At 39.4% G+C, this 12,890-nt stretch overlaps 1 protein-coding gene across 1 annotated transcript; it reads left to right on the forward strand.

The window, feature by feature from the left end:
* The first annotated feature begins 937 nt into the window (after positions 1–937).
* Positions 938–12,647, forward strand: abtb1 (ankyrin repeat and BTB (POZ) domain containing 1). Its single transcript, XM_044037163.1, has 12 exons — positions 938–1,183; positions 1,601–1,663; positions 1,748–1,803; positions 2,592–2,736; positions 3,676–3,835; positions 3,954–3,999; positions 6,303–6,419; positions 7,344–7,456; positions 7,550–7,648; positions 7,723–7,890; positions 9,715–9,915; positions 10,856–12,647. Exons 1-12 carry the CDS (start codon positions 1,128–1,130, stop codon positions 11,060–11,062), a joined length of 1,431 nt encoding a protein of 476 aa, XP_043893098.1. The 5' UTR covers positions 938–1,127; the 3' UTR covers positions 11,063–12,647.
* The last annotated feature ends 243 nt before the right edge of the window (positions 12,648–12,890 follow it).

A 12,890-nucleotide genomic window follows, 5' to 3' on the forward strand; every position in this document is an offset into this window, starting at 1 on the left:
TGCCTTACAGAACCTTGAGATAATGTATGTTGTGCATTGGGAGCTATACCAATATGATTTAATTGAACAATTTTATAATCATATACATATTATTCTCCCATTTTTAACCTCTGTGACATGTGCTGCATTCAGAGACCCCGGTTATCTCTGACAACAACGGTGATAATTTTGATAAAATTTTTGGTTATACATTATTAAAGACTGACAAAAATAAAATGGTTCACAGAAATATATAGTGTAACTAACCCCAAAATGGAATAGGCTTTTTTCTTTTCCTATACAAACGTCTATCGCAGAATATCAGCAATATAAAGATTAAAAAAGAAAGAAGAAAACAAAAAGACTAACATGACTTTAAATTGTTCTTTAATATTTTACATTTCACATCTTATTTGTAACTTCCAAGATTCATGCACAATTTCAATTCATCTGGGTTTGTTTTTTTTGACTTCCCAAACTGAAACACAAATATTGTTGGTTATTGGTTCTCACTTATATATATTTCAAAGATACATAACTGTCCCACATTTACTGAAACTGAAAAATGCTGCGTTTACGTAAGGAAGGCATTTATGCTCAGCTTCAAACGTAAAAACACAGTGTTTATTCTATAAATTAACAAAAAAGATTCCTTTTCGTGCACGTCTTTCATATAGTTTGATAATGGTTAAACGTGGAGAAAAAAACAACAAAAAAACAAAAACATTCATCCCCTGAAACGATTATAGTTTTCTGATAGTTTTGTATTGCAAGTGAAGTAAACACACTCTTAACACGTGACTCTGTTGGTGAAAGAACTCCCGCCCCCTTTCCTTACTCCGATTGACTTAGCTTGAAACGGCCCAGGCTACAACCAATCATCACTCTCCATGAAACCAGACACGAAAGACAACAGCTAACTGGCCAATCACAATGGAGGGTCGTAGCGAGGGGGGGGGCAGAAAAGGGGTTTGACCACCATAACAGAGAGGTCTCGAGTAGTTTGTAAACAACTGAAGGTTCAGTCAGTAAAGTCTCTCCGCTGAGATCCAGAAGGTAACGAGGAAACTTCACTAAACCATCGCCCTCCTGTCCAGCAGACAGGCCGCCTCAATGCATTACAGAGCACCGACAACACCGACGACATCATGGATGTATACGACTTGTTTAGTAGCTGCAAGAAGGGCGACGTTAGTAGAGTCAGGTAATCAACTGGCTGCGCAGTTTGGCTTGTTTACTTGCGCTAACATCTCATTTACATGTTTTTATGAAACCAAATGAGTTTGTCACTGCCGTGGTTTGGACTTCTGTGGAGTACAGTTTGTATTTGCATGTAAGCAAGAGGTGAATAGTGTCGTTCACTGTAGCTTCGACGGGCTAGCAGCTGGATTCTGTGCTCCTCAATGTGTGACAGCAACAACAAAGCAGTACTTTAACTGGAAACGTTACCGCCAGACACATCTGTACAGTCGAATTTGCTTACAAACCTCATTTTGACAGAAGTTGTACTTGAAACTGTCCACAGATCACTGTTGCTGTCAGGGACCATCAGTAATTCAGCCTCATATCTGTGTAACTGCAAGCGCTTCTAACATCACGTCTTGTCTTTCCTCTTTCTCAGGTACCTTGTTGAACACAGAGATGTGGACCTCAATGTAAGAGACAAATGGGACAGCACCCCGTTGTAAGTTCATGTCGAGGCAAGTCGTCTAAACCTGTAACTAACGCTGCATATCCTAACCTGAGGTGTGGCCTGTCTATCCCTCAGGTATTATGCCTGCCTCTGTGGTTATGAGGAACTGGTCCAGTACCTGTTGGCTAGTGGTAAGATCAAACACAGACGACAACACACACCATTTAAGACCCTAAACAGTGCACTATTTTTTTAAAACTTTGATTTAAAAAAAAAAACATAACGTAAGAAAACAACTTAAGGAAAGTAATAGAATGAGTGGGGCCGAGGAAGACACGTGTAAGTGTGTTTGTTTAAAAACCACACCCAGAAAGTGTACAACAGGTAAAAAAGAAACAAACAAAAGCAAAAATAAGAGCAGTATTTCTTTTACATAATCAGTGATCAATATTGTTCCAAATTAACACAACATTTTAGACCATTGAGAATCTCTCATGCTTTATTTCTACAGGGTAGTTTAATTTGATTATATTATTAACAGTAGATATATGTGTATTTTATATATATATGTATATTTTTCATTACAATACTTTTTTACATTTTTATATATACGTCTATTCATTATTCCTTGTACTTTCTTTTATGTTTTATTCAAATCAACCATGTGTTCCTTTCACTTGATTAGTCTATTTAGGCACCTGCCATCTTTAAATTGAACTGAAATGACTCAAACAGCCACTTGGCTACTTCTTTTGTATGCTAACTTCCTGTGGACCACAACTCATCGGTCCAAATTCGTTTTTTTAAAATCATACCTTAATGAAAAAAATACCCGAGGGAGAAGTTTCTTTGCACCACATCTGATACCATACCAGTGAATTCACTGTATCGCGTTGGGTGCGTGGAAGTATACAAGGGCCTTTACAGAAATGTTCTCTTGTATCATTTCATTCTCTTTTATCTTTTCTGTCGCTACCAGGTGCCAAGTGTGAAGCCAACACATTCGATGGTGAGAGGTGCATGTACGCCTGCCTGCAAGACTCTATTCGCCGCCTGCTGAAAGAGTACAAGTGTGTTAGCATGCACGCTATGCAGCGCGATGACTTGAACTACTTTCTGCACATGTAAGTGTCAAACTTTATTTTTATTTTTATTTCAAATATCTGGTTTCCTGTGATGATTGCTCTAAGACAGCAAGGGATATGTATAGTGTTGTATTTACATTTCAGTACTTAATGTGCGATTAGAACGTGTCACTAGTCCGTTCAGAATCCGCTGTTTATCACAGATGACAGATCGGGATTTTGGTATTCCTGTAGCGGCGCAGCTTCAACTGTTCTCTATGGAGTGACACAGAAAAGGTTTTTTTCACTGTGCTGAGCTCGACGGTGAGCAAAAACGTCACTTCCATGGAAGCTCAGCTTCTCTCTGAGTCAATGTAGCAGTGAGCGGGTGTGGATGCTGGGCCTCTGCATGATGATTGGAGGAAGTGTCTGAAAGGCAGAACCAGTTTTTCTGTCTGGAGACTAATAGCTGGTCGTTTGTGTTATTTGCTCAGAGATATAGCCCATTTTCATTTGTACACATACAGTGCAAATAAAAACACTATTATAGCATTTCAGTTTTACATAATTATCATATGTTTCCTTGTGCTAGTTTGTTTGGGGTGGAGTGGTTCAGTGGTTAAGACCCTACCTTGTGTACCAAAGACATCATGGTCTCAAGTTCGATTCCACCCCTGGCTAATTGTACTTGATTCCATTGTAAGTCGCTTTGGATAAAAGCGTCTGCTAAATGACATGTAATGTAATGTAATGTAATGTTTGCAGAATTTATGTCTAAATAACTGGGCCTGAAACGAGCTTCCAGCAACCGTCCCTGCTGCCTTCTCTACAGAGCAGCTCACTTACCTCAGTCATTTTGACAGATGACATTTAAGAAAATGTAAAATGACTGCAAAAAGTGCAGTGTAGCATCGTTATAGCTTACCATTAATATGCACATATACACAGTGCATGAAGCGAATCCAATGACTCATTATGGTTGTTTTTTTTCTGCCTCAGGTTACTGGAGCAGGGTCAACACAGTGACGTGAAGTTTCTGATTCACGGACAAACGTTCCAGGCTCATCGCTGCGTTCTCAGTGCGCGCTCTGAGTACTTCAGTCATATGTTTGAGAGCAAGTGGCAAGGGAAGAACTTAATAACCCTCAAACACCCTCTGGTAGATATATATATATATATATGTTCTGTTATTACTTTTATCCTACCATGTACTGTATTCGACGACAATACATGGCCGTCACATTGTCATGACGATGTGATGTCTATTGTGATTTCAGATCAACCCTGCAGCCTTTGGAGCAATCATGCAATTTATATATACAGGTGAGTTTGTACAACACGCTTGTTCATTTGTCAAAAGATAAGGTTTGACCATGTCCAGTTAAAGTTGCAGTAGGTAGGATCACTAGAGAAACTGTTCATTGTTTAATCTGATCCCCATATTGTTAAAATAAAAATAGCATTTTAAAATGGTGGTACTCTGGCCTAAGCCCCTCAGATAACCATGGACATACGCAGGTGCTTTATCTTCGTCAGAGGACCTAAAACCATCTCTCATGTGTATTGTTCAAAACTTTTTAGTTTTTTTTTGCAGCATTTGTAGTTGCTCCAAATGCTGGAATAGCAACCTTTGCATAGAAATGATTCCTGACTAGGGCTGCACAATGTATCGTTTGAGTGTCACCATCGCGATGTGCGCATGTGAGATAGTCACATCGATGTTTTCTCTTTTTTAAGAACATGTCAAATTTTGTTTTGCTTCAGAAAAGCATCTCTGAACTGCATCTTTGCTCTGTGCGCTCTCGCTCTCTTTCTCTGGGCGCACAGTCAGCCCCTCCCCTCTATACACGCTATATCAGGGGCCTCAAAATGACCTGGGGGCCAGTGAACTTCTACTCTGTTCAGGAGGGGCCGGGCCAAGTGAAATAAGTCCAACAATTAGTGATTAGAAATTAAAATGATATCTTGATAATCCATCATGATGTTGCAATTAGAAATACTTACGATGACATCGCACACCATTTCAAAGTAAAAGTGTTTATTTTGACATATAGTTCACTAAAAAAACATTTATGATGCAAGATTAATTTGTAAATAACAGACATTAAATAACAGACAGACAGAATTAATAATAAAACCCAATTGAAACATTAAATCAAAATATGCATGTAGACAATTGTAATTAAAACCCTAGACAGGCATGTAATGTTGAAAATAATTTCAAAATAAGTGCATAAGAGCTGCAGGACATCGACTAGCGGACCCCTGGTCTATATAATATCTAGTTTCTTTTCAGACTGACTTTAGTTTCTTTTCATTGACGGTCGTTGGTAAAACTGTCAAACAATCTCCAAACACAAGACAGTGATTGACAGCGCAAGAGAGAGCTGTGAATATGAGGTCATTGTTTCCCAAAAGTATCATATTCTCTGAAACGTGAAGCCGGGTGCTTTGAGATTTTCCCAAGATTTTAAAAAAAAATACCCCTAAAACACCGTCTCTGCGTGGATGGAACGCCTCTCTGACAAAAAAGTATGTGTCTTCACCTAAACCTGTTTCTTTGTGGACGGGCCCTAACTGCATTATAATAATAATAGGTTTTGTTTTCTCTCCTCTTTTTGTGACGATACCCATCTGGTGAGAATTCTTGGATTTTTTTAATATCGCAATATACATCGCAAAAAAAAAATAAAAAATCGCAATCACAGTTTTTTTCCAATATCGTGCAGCCCGGTTTGATATTGTACGTATTTTTTGGCGTTCTCATTAGGAATAGTACCAAAATGACTGGCTCCAACTGTTCCAATTGTTTTTGGTACCCTTCCCTTAGAGTACCAGAGTAAAAATGATATATCAAGTTTTTTCCAAACCGTATGGCATGATTGTACCATGATGGAAACACGGCTGTGCGTTTGAACAGCTGTTTAGTGGAACAGCCGATAAGAGTCGCCCTCTTTCTCGCTGAACTGTCCTGAGATTAGTTTAAACCTCCCATCAGAAAGTCATACGTTCTCTCTCTGATGACTTGATTTACAATATACATTATACTGAAAGGTTATTACGGAATAACTATTTAATTATGTCAAACTAAACTGTACAATTCAGCTCGTCATGGTACAGTTTGGAACGCAAATCATTTTGTCATGTATAGAGCTGCAACTAACGATTATTTTCATAATCGATTTATCTGTCGATTACTTTCTCGATTAGTTGTTTGGTCCATAAAATTTTAGAAAAGCTTAAAAAATGTCAAACCCGGAAATGATGAGGTTCTCAAATGTCTTGTTTTGTCCACAAACAGAAATGATGAAAATACTCACATTTAAGAAGCTTAAAAAAATCGGAAATCTTGTTTTAATCCCGAAAAAAGCTTCAATCCGAGCAAGCGATTATCAAAATAGTTGTCGATTCATTTAGTAATCCATTAAAAATTGATTCATTGTTTCAGCTCTAGTCTAGTAATCTAGTTTACAGGCATTTTTATTTCACATTGAGTGAAAAACTACAGAAACCTGGTCAAAGACCTTATTTGAACTAAAAAAACAGGAAAAGAAAAGAATAAAGAAATAGACATGTTCTTGCCTTTCCTTACTCTTTTTACTACTTTTTTTTTCTGAATTTCACAGGAAGGATGGATATTGATATTAGCCTTGTGGAGGACTGCAGGCGACTTGCCAAACAGTGCAAGATGACTGAGTTCATAGAGGAACTGGACAATGAGTGTAAACAGCTGTATGAATTTGGTAAGACTGCACCTCCTGGTTCAGGCCTGGGTTGTACTCGCTGCGTTTGTGTGTCCACAGAGGGTCTGTTAGGTTTCATGTAGTAGTAGTACATAGTGCACTGATGCTCACTCTTGTTTTAGTATGAATAGAACCATGGCCATGAACTTGCATGCAGACATTGAACATGGACTGTGGGAAGTATGACCCAGGCCTTACATTTACATTGACATTGACAGTACTGTACTGTACTGTACTGTAATGCAGAACCTGTTCAACATGTGCTTGTGTATCTTTTGAGTGTTTAGTCACTGTTACTATTCCACAAACATATACAAATATTTAAATAATGATGTAGCAATGACATTCATTCGTTGACTACCATTTTATCCTCCACATGAGGGTTGCAGGGCCACTGGTGCTGGGCCGCATAGGGCGAAAGGCAGGCAGGGTCACACCCTGGACAGGTAGCCAGTCCATCTCAGGGCCAACACACAGAGATGAACAACCATTCACTCTCATTTATGGTAAACATGGAGTGTCCAATTATCCCCCCAATCAAGGGGAGAACATGCAAATTCCATAAAGAAAAGCCCTCGATCCAACGAGGCTGTGAATCCGGGTCATTCAGTCAGTGCTGGGTGGTATTTCTTCTCCAAACACCACCAAAGTCGACACTGCAGTGCACACACTGGTGAAGATTGTCAAATGAACATTTGGACAGTTGTACGTCAGTCTGACATTCTTTGCATTTATATCGTTAGTTGTTATAACTGTAATAAACCAAGAGCTTTTTCAAAGGCATCACGATACGTTAACAGAGAGTAATGGCAATCCCTCATTCAATTCAATGTTTTTTACATGTACGATGTTTGTTTCCTTTCTTTCTTTCTTTCTTTCTTTCTTTCTTTCTTTCTTCCTTTCTTTCTTTTCTCCCCACTGAAGTGTTCAACAAGCCAGGAATGTGTGTGAAAGTCCTGACCCTGGAGCCTCGCAGCTGCCAGCTTCAGGAGGAGATGGCTCAGTTAGCAAACTGTGCTCTGCCCAGCGAACTAATTGTAAAGATATGTTAGAAAATGACATTTTCAACATACTACAGATGCTCATGTTTGGCAGTTTTAGCGAGTCTTTTGTCATCGATTCTCTCTCAGGTTGGATTTGGAGAACTTCCCTTCAACAGATTTGACACATTCCCCACTTACCCTGACATCTGCTTCAGAGTCGAGGGTTACAATTTCTTATGTCATAAGGTAGGAAATACAAAAGTCACGTGACATTCCTCTGTAAAACCTGGTCCTGACACATAATTGTGTGTTGTCTGCAGGCGTTTTTCTGCGGCCGCAGTGATTACTTTAAAGCCCTGCTGGAGGACCACTTCAGTGAGGGGGAGCAGCTGCAGTCCCAGCCCAGCACCTCAGTGATTACGTTACACAACATCTCCCATGAAGTCTTCATCCATGTCATGTATTACATTTACACTAATTCCACAGAGGTGAGTGCGCTTGGAATGTTTAGTTTGTGTTATTGTTCCGTATCAAGGATGCAACCGTGTCAACCATTCAGCCAAGGAGTGGTGAAAAGATGACAAACCAGACACATCACTTTTTAAAATTCAATGTGTGTTTTTTTTCTTAGGGAAAAACCCTAAAAAAAAAACCAATGTTTATTTCCTGCTCTGCACCAAACAGCAGACGCACACTGGCTAGATCGTGTGTGTGTGTGTGTGTGTGTGTGTAGTACTGTGAGCCAATCTTTGATTCTGAGGACTTGGGGTCAGTGGCCCTGATCTTGCAAGGCTGGTTTTCCGCTAACAGACCGTAGAGATGTTAAATTAGGGTAAATAGCCAGCATAGTTCTGCATTAAGCCAAGGGTGAGAACTGTGACACATGTACAGATGTGGTCTGACTAATTTTGACTCCTAGTTGCATGCAGTTCGTCCAACCTTGAGAAATGTGATTTAGTAAAAATTGGACTTTTATGTTTGCATGTCTTTAAAAAGTCTTTTTTTAGTCAGATTAACACAATAATGTACTGTTTCAGTATGGCAGCGTTGAGGTTGTAATGCCCTGTGACATTCCTGGGCTGCACACAGGAAGTGATTTGTTTTAAATGAGATGGTCAAGTGGGATGAGTTTGAGCAGTGAGTTCTACTTCCTAAAAACTGGGTGATTCAGCAGTTTGAACAGGGGGGCAATCTTGTCCCCACCCACCCCTGCACCGGCGCTGTATACACACAAGCGCTCCTCCAGTCAGGTCTGATAGTATTGCTTGACATAGCCTGTTTTCAGATGAAGGCTCACAAAGACCAAGTTGTGCAATGCAGCTTTAAAGTATAATGCAGGTAAATATATTATTTAATATTAATATTAATATTAATTCCTGCTGCTTATCAGTGGTTTTCTTTTGGAAGATATTATAAGAAATATTGTTGTGCACTACTACAATTCTGTAACAATTAATCATTTAATAATCAACTACTAAAGTAGTTCCTTGTTCTCTGATCTCAGTTTGTTAGATGTGAATATACTAATGCTAAACTTCTGAACAACTGAGAAACTAAATTGACATAGTGAAAATATGAAAATGAATGAAAATATTAGTACCACACAGTAATGTAGCTTTTATTTTCAAGTCGGTTTAGAAACATCCGACGGAAATAGAAAACAAGGGGAGAGAGCAAAGGTTTATGAGGTCGTGACATGGAGCAAAGTGGCATGCACCATCACTATTCAGCCACCAGAGGGCTCTAACGAGCCATAGTTTAACTAAACAGCCTGACACGTTTGCCTCCTTGACCTTTGAAACATAACAAATATTTAAACTCATTTCATACTTCCTGCTACCAGTAACTTTCCATTGCTCTATATATACTTTTTGAAACTTTCCACTCAATACAAATGGAATATTTGTCTAAACGAAAATAGGTAAACGATCGTTGGGAATTGCAGTTCAATTTGTACACAAAACCTAATAGTAAAATACTTGAGTCAGTGATTCCCAACTGTTTTCCTGGGTCTGCCAGGTTTATTAAATATTTAAGTAAAGTAAAAAAAAGTTAAGTAAAGTCAATCTTTTGAAATTGGCTGTTGTAAAATGTACAAATGGAGGAGGAGTTTACAACCAAGCAGAAACAGGAAAACAATAGTAAGTAGGAGTAGTAAATCACTGACTCAGCATTCTCGTTATTAAGTTGTAATAAAAAATGGTAATAAAGACAGTAAACTTGGCATTCCCAGCTGTGTTTTCATGGGAAAACACAGCTGGGAATGCCACAGCTTGTTTTTGTGTTCCTGACACCTATGTTTTATTCCTCAGCTGACGGTGGAGAACGTGTTGGACGTGCTGTGTGTGGCTGACATATACCTGTTGTCGGGACTGAAGCGTCTGTGCGGGAAGACGCTCGCCATGACCATATGTGAAGATAACGTCTTGTGCTTGTGGAAAACGGCCAAGCTCTTCCGTCTCTCTCGGCTGGAGGATCACTGCATTGAGTACATGGCCAAGATCATTGAGCTGGTAGGTGTCAGTCCATGATAATCAATATTTACCTGTTGGCTGAAAACGTTGCTTTATACACTTACTGTATAGTTACGGATGAGCCAATTTGATAATGGGTAATGGCGCCGTAAAAACATCCCTACGTACGGGAGCCATGTTGTAAAGAAAGATGTCCCCCAGCACCAGCGTGTGACCAGGACATAAATAAGGACTTATTGTCTTCTTTGGAGCATAAATATCCTATTAACAACTCAGTAGTTTCAAAGAAGTGAAAGACTATATTGGACTGATATCAGTACAGGTGGAAATTCAAGGTTGTTAAAGGTAGTACAATTATTGACATATACATTGGCTTGGGTCATTTAAGTGCAAAAACAAATACTTTCCTTTATAACGTTGTCATGTCCCAGCTCGTTGGGGGTGGAAGGGAAGCAGCATAAACAACCAAGATGTAATAAGGTTAAAGAAAGTAATTATTTTAAGAGGAGTTGAGGGTATGTGCACAAAATAATGGGCAGGCAAAAGGAAATGGGCAGAGGATGCTGTTCAAACTACACGAAAATCAAATGAAAAAGGACTTTTCAAAAGAAAGAGCTAGAATAGTCAGTACAGAAATAAAACCACACTTTAAATGAACTCTATTTACTTTAGAAATCAAGCCTATGCTGAGAATGTGGAAAGTCAGTTTCCAGCATATGCCGCTCGGCATTACCCTAACAAAACACAAATCAAATGCCACTCAGCATGAGGCGCTCTGACTCTGGACTGGGAGACAACTTCCTGTCTTCTTCCACTGGGAGTGAGGGGCTGTCCAGTCCACCTGTGACTGCGCGCATCTGGTCCAGTGATAGATGAGGGACCACACAGACTAATCTGCATATATAAAAAGTATAATATACTATATTATTCTTGGTTCCAAGAATAACAATTGACAATTATGTAATTATGTGTGTCACAGCTGGTGGAGCAGCCAGAGTTTGTCGAGATCATCAAAGAAGACGCCGGCTCGCTGGAGGACCGGCACGAGACTGACTCCGTCCCCCTGGTGGACGAAATCCGCTACCACATTGCGGGCAACGTGCAGACATACAGTGAAATCGAGGAGGCGAATCAGAAGCTGGAGGCCCTGGAGGATCTGCTGTGCAGCATTAATATCGACTGCTGAAAGGTCAGCGGGTGGTGGTTTAAAGTCTGAGGTTGCAGCTGTTGCAGTGGTGTGTGAGGTTTTTAATGCGTTTGCTCTGGCAGGAAAAAAACAAAAAAACAATGACGGGGAAAAGCAAAGCGTATAATTCTGTATGTTTGTTGGTTTTATGTTATTTACAGTGTATTTGACAGAATATATATTTTCAAAAGGAGCCATGTTACAGGTGTATTTTCAGAAAGACTTTAAATGTGAAAAACATGCAGTATATGGATTATTATGTGACCCTGCTCTGGAGTGTTGCTGAATGTGTCTTGAGGTAAAGGGTGTGTTTTATATTAATGGAATATCTTTGCATCATGTATGCATGAATTTATTTTACCTGTTATTTGTGGCTTGTAGTTTTTTGGACTTTGAAAATTGAAGTTTGACCCCAACACCATTTAGCAACAGCTCTTGTATTGAAGTCACGTTTATTTTGTTACTAAAAGAACAGAGGAGTCCACCACGCTACGCACCAGCTTGCACTTTTATTGGAAAATGTGACGTAGCAATATTGCTTCGATCCCACTGCTGTGCTGTGATTTCAGTCACACGCAGGCAGGAAGTTTTTTTCTTTTTTCATGTTGTTTACACGTTTGTTTGCGTCCTCACAAGCACATGAATATGGACTTAAAAATAAACTTAAATACAATTGAAACTGATGCTTCTGCAGTCAAGCTGCGGCTTCTAGCAACTGGAAAATCAACATACAATGCGCAATATTACCGGCACGATATCGGTATCGGCCGTTAATGGCTTTCAAATGTATTATCATGTATCAGCAAACACGCAGAGATCCCCCGATATGTAGGCTGAATAACCTCCTTAACCTTTATGTCCACTATTATGTTTTGCATAGTGAAGAAAATGCTGCGACACAAGTGTGCGTGTCATAAAAACTGTCACAGCTGTGACGATACACGCAGGAATATGTTGAGAAAGTATAGCCCCAAAGGAAAGGGCTGTCTGATTACTATCAAATATTCAAATTAAAGTGCAGTTAGAACATCACATACTTTTTTTTTTTGCCCCACCAGACACTTATGTAACACCCCGATTATGCATTAGTGCCTCATTTCCTCCCACTTCAAAATAAATCCTAACTATCCCTTTAAGGCAGAGGCTAAATAAAGTCTGTTTAATGTCCATTTCCTGTCACTCAGTCAGTGACTCAGTCATGGTCGTTATGGGATGTTGTGTTGTTGTACTGAGGTCAAACCAAAAGCAGTAAACATTGACTTATCCAAGCTTTTATTTTTGAGGTTATATTATTCTAGAGATTTTATGTTCATATCTTGAACTGCGGATTTTATGTTCACTCTTTAACGAATGACATTCCTGAGAGTGTGAGTCCCTCGTCTTACTCTTGCGTGTCTTCCGTTCGCTTGAAGGATCGAATCTGCACATCAGCCTGTCTCGCCTGCCGTGAGCTCACAGGTAACTGTTTGTGAACGGTGTGCGTGTAAAAACCCTCCACTAACAGCAACAATATGTTTAGATGATGTCATCCAGTACTCAGTCAAAGCTTGGTGGCGGGAAAGACTTGTTTGGACGATTAAACGTGGCAAAGCAAACACGCGTTGTGTTTTTATTTATCATGACTTTATTTGAACTTGTTGAAATCAGCTGGTGAGGTCAGTGATGAGTGGTTTAGAAACTGTAGTTACTTGGAGGACGTTTCCTTTGTCATAGCGCCCTCACCAGGTCTAATATTTATAATATAATAATATTTACTACTACTACTATTAGTAATAGTAATCCCATTAACCTCACATACACACAGGATTAACAACAGCAGGGTGTATTA

The sequence above is a fragment of the Solea senegalensis genome, linkage group LG11 (genome assembly GCF_019176455.1).
Source record: "Solea senegalensis isolate Sse05_10M linkage group LG11, IFAPA_SoseM_1, whole genome shotgun sequence".
NCBI lineage: Eukaryota > Metazoa > Chordata > Actinopteri > Pleuronectiformes > Soleidae > Solea > Solea senegalensis.

Coding starts and splice junctions, on each gene's coding strand:
- abtb1 (XM_044037163.1), top strand. CDS start 1,128: ATGGATGTATACGACTTGTTTAGTAGCTGCAAGAAGGGCGACGTTAGT. Junction 7,649..7,722: donor ACAATTTCTTATGTCATAAG/GTAGGAAATACA, acceptor TGTTGTCTGCAG/GCGTTTTTCTGCGGCCGCAG. Junction 7,891..9,714: donor TTTACACTAATTCCACAGAG/GTGAGTGCGCTT, acceptor TTTATTCCTCAG/CTGACGGTGGAGAACGTGTT.